General features: G+C 65.0%; 1 protein-coding gene across 1 annotated transcript in view; it reads left to right on the top strand.

The window, feature by feature from the left end:
• Nucleotides 1-1,772: 1,772 nt before the first annotated feature.
• LOC114071386 (beta-adducin-like) overlaps nt 1,773-3,624 on the top strand; it is a gene marked incomplete at its 3' end in the record, with an annotated part of 7,707 nt that continues 5,855 nt past the window's right edge. The window contains exons 1-3 of the mRNA XM_027909214.1: nt 1,773-1,946; nt 2,547-2,685; nt 3,259-3,410. Coding sequence (XP_027765015.1) covers nt 1,773-1,946; nt 2,547-2,685; nt 3,259-3,410 — 465 coding nt within the window. The remainder of the gene's footprint in view (nt 1,947-2,546; nt 2,686-3,258; nt 3,411-3,624) is intronic.

Raw genomic sequence — 3,624 nt, 5'->3', positions numbered from 1 at the left:
TGACCCCCCCCTTTTCCACCCCCCTCCCCATCTGGCTGCATGCAGGTGTGGGGGGGCTGCATCCCTCCCCTCTCCCCCTTTCCTAGGCCTTCATCCCTCGGTGGTACCCGACCCCACCCCTCCCCCCACCGCATCCCCACCCCCCGGGAGGGTGAAGGGGGGCGATGCTGCAGCCCCCCCAGATCCATCCCGGTTTTCCCTCTCCCCCCCCGCCCTGCGGCTGCCGCAGCGGCGCTGGGCGCGGCGAGGGCGGAGGCGGCGTGGGGGAGGATGCTGGGAGGGGGCAGCTTTAGGGGGTCCTACCCCACCCACAGCCCCCCCGAGGTTGAGGAGGGGCCCTTAGAGCCCCCTCTGCCCCCTGGGAGTGCTCAGGCCCTGCGGCCTGGGGGGCACCGGGACCCCCCCTCGGATTTTACGCCAGGCAAGGTCTCCCCACTGAGCCAGGTGTGCACCCAGCACTGAAATTTGGGGGGCTCTGATTTCGGGGGGGGCTCTACTTCTGCACCTCGTGATGGGAGGGGCTTGGGGGTCACCCTCCGCGGTTTGGGGGGGCAGCCCCGCCCTGTGCTTTGGGGGAGCCTGGGCAGCAGCACCCCCAAAGCACTTCAGTGACGATGCCCTTGGGGGTGGGGGGGTCAGTACCGGGGTTTTGGGGGTCCCCAGGGCGGGGATGGGGCGTGTTGGTTGAACCCTGACACATGCGGTGGCACTGCAGCATCAACCCCGCGGTGCTGGGTGACCCCAATTCGGGGTGGGGGTCACGGGGGTGCGCCCGTGGGTGTGCTGAGGTGTAGCTGTTCTCGGCGCCCCTCAGTGCATTGAGCTGTGCCCGTTCTCAGCGCCCATCGGTGCACTGAGCTGTCGGTGCTCAGCTCCCGTGGGTGTGCTGAACTGCCCCTGTTCTCAGCCCCTGTTCCCGTGGGTGTACTGAGCTGCCCCTTCTCAGCAGCTGCTCCCACTGATGCACGAGTGGTCCCCGTTCTCAGCCCCTGCCCCACTGCTGCAGCGAGCTGTGCTCGTTCTCGGCCACCACCCACATCGGTGCGTTGAGTTTGGCCCGTTCTCAGCTGCTGCTCCCATTGGTGTGCAGAGCTGGGTCCGTTCCTGGCTGCCACCCACATCCTGCCACCATGCCCATCAGTGAGTGCACTGAGTTGTGCCAGTTCTCAGCCACTGCTCCCATCAGTGTGCCAGGCTGCCCGTTCTCAACTGCTGCTCCTCCCATCGATGCACTGAGCTGGCTGTTCTCAGCTCCCATCGGTGCACTGAGTTGTGTTCATTCTCAGCCACTGTGCCCACAGTGCCCCCATCTGTGCCCGTTCTTGGTGGCTGCTCCCATTCCCAGTTCGCACCAGTGCACTGAGCTGTTCCCATTCTCAGCTGCCGGTCCGTGTATTGAGCCGCACCCGTTCTCAGCTCCCATCCGTGCACCGAGTTGTGCCCGTTCTCAGCCACCATGTCCATTAGTGCACATCCGCTGAGCTGCCCGTTCTCAGCCACTGCTGCGCTGAGCTGTGCCCGTTCTCAGCCGTCGCTGCCTCAGGGGGTGTTAACACTGAGGTTGGGCAGTGCAGGCAGCAGGGGATCCCCCCCGGCCCGGGTGTCCCCAACCTGCCCAACTCGTCACCCCCCCGGGGCAGGGCGGGGCCGCGCGGGCCTTATCTGCGGGGTGCAGCTGTGGGGTATTTTTGGGTGGCCTCTTCCCAATCTGCATTTTGGGATGGTGCGCGTGCCGGGAGTGACGCCCCGCGCCGGGCCGCGTGTCCCGCAGGATGAGCACGGCCGCCAGCCCCGAGCCCCTGCCCGAGCCCCCCGCCCCCGGGCCCCGCTGCGCCCCCCAGGACGACGCCGAGTTCCTGCGGGCGCGGGGCGGGGGGGGCGACCTGCGCCAGGACTTCAACCTCATGGAGCAGAAGAAGAGGGTGACCATGATCCTCCAGAGCCCGGTGAGCCCCTGTCCCCACCCTGTCCCTTCTGTCCCCAAACCCCCTCTCTTATCCCCAACCCCGTCCCTCCTGCCCCCCATCCCGTCCCGCCTGTCCCCAAACCCTGTCTTTCGTGTCCCCAACCCCTTCCTCCGCATCCCCCACCCCACCCCTTCTGTCCCCAACCCCTTTCCCTCTTGTCCCAGCCTTCCTGTCCCCAAGTCCAGCCCTCTTGCCCCCAACCCCATCCTTCCTTTCCCCACCGCGTCCCTCCTGTCCCCAAGCCAATCGGTGCCACCGCGATGCCACCAAGTGTTGGCTCGGTGCATGTCCCCACCTGTCAATGTCGCTGCTCCTGTGCTGCTGTCACTGAGCTGCCAGTGCCCCCTCTGCCACTGTGCCACCAAGCCAGTGGTGACACTGACATCAAGGTGGTGATGCCACCATCGCTGTGCCACCGAGCTGCTGGTGCCACCCATCACGGTGCCACCAAGCCACTGGGGTTCCTAACACCAAGCTGGCTGTGCCACTTCCACCAAGACAGTAATGCTGCCCTCCCCCATCCCCCGGGTGTCCCCAATGGTCCCCTCAACATGTCACCATGTCCCCCGGGTGCCGCAGTCCTTCCGGGAGGAGCTGGAGAGCCTGATCCAGGAGCAGATGAAGAAGGGGAACAACTCGTCGCACGTGTGGGCGCTGCGGCAGATCGCTGATTTCATGGCCACCACGTCCCCCGCCGCCCTGCCCACCTCCCCGATGGGTATGCAGGGCACGCCGGGGTTTGGGGGCACTCACGGGGGGTTTAATGGGGAGGGGCGTGGGTGGGAAAGCCCCCAAAACCTCGGGAGACACCAAACCTTTGAGGGGCCCCAAAATCTTTGGGGCCACACCTTTAGGGTCACCAAACCTTTGGGACCTGTGGGATCCCCAAAAACCTTTGGGGTCATCAAACCTTTAAGACCTTTGGGGCCTGTAAAACTTGGGGACCCCCAAAACTTTTTGAGTCATCAAACCTTTAAGACTTTTGGGACCCTGGGGGGGGCCACCAAACCCTTGGGAACTCCACAGCACTTAGAGGAACACCAAATCTTTGGGGGCCACCAAACCCTGGGGCCGACCAAACCTTTGAGGCCTTGGGGACCCCCAAAACCTTGAGGACCACCAGACAAACCTTGGGAACATCTAAAACCTTTGGGGTCACCAAACCTTGAGGGCCAACAAACCATGGGGGGGGGGGCACCAAACCCATCCCCACAACTCTCTCCCGTCCCTGGTGAACCCCCCTGCGGCTTGGGGGGGCCCCACTGCTGACAGGGGGGTCCCCAATCGCCAGGGCTGGCGTCGGTCACCCCCATTAACGACCTGCACGGGACGGAGGGGCCGGCGCTGGCCAAGGGCGAGCGGCTGATGCGCTGTAAGGTGGGCAGCATCCACCGGCTGCTGGACCTGTACGGCTGGGCACAGCTGGGGCACGCCGCCGTCACTGTGAGCACCCAAAAACTGGGACAGGGACCCTGTGGAGGTTGGGGCTGTCTGGGGGGACTTAGGGAAGTTTGGGGATGGAGGAGTGGGGTTTTAGGGAGATTTGGGGGGGGGTTGGGGGCCCTTTGGGGAGGTTTGGAGATTTGGGGGAAGTTGGGGATTTTGAGGAGGTTTGGGGAGTTCTCGGGGGGAGTTGGGGTTTTTTTGGGGAGTTTGG

The sequence above is a fragment of the Empidonax traillii genome, unplaced genomic scaffold (assembly GCF_003031625.1).
Source record: "Empidonax traillii isolate 1590-97213 ecotype Southwest subspecies unplaced genomic scaffold, ASM303162v1 scaffold1990:size45835, whole genome shotgun sequence".
Lineage (NCBI taxonomy): Eukaryota > Metazoa > Chordata > Aves > Passeriformes > Tyrannidae > Empidonax > Empidonax traillii.
The sequence above is the reverse complement of the archived record's forward strand: the minus strand, read 5'-3'. Positions and strand labels throughout refer to the sequence as shown.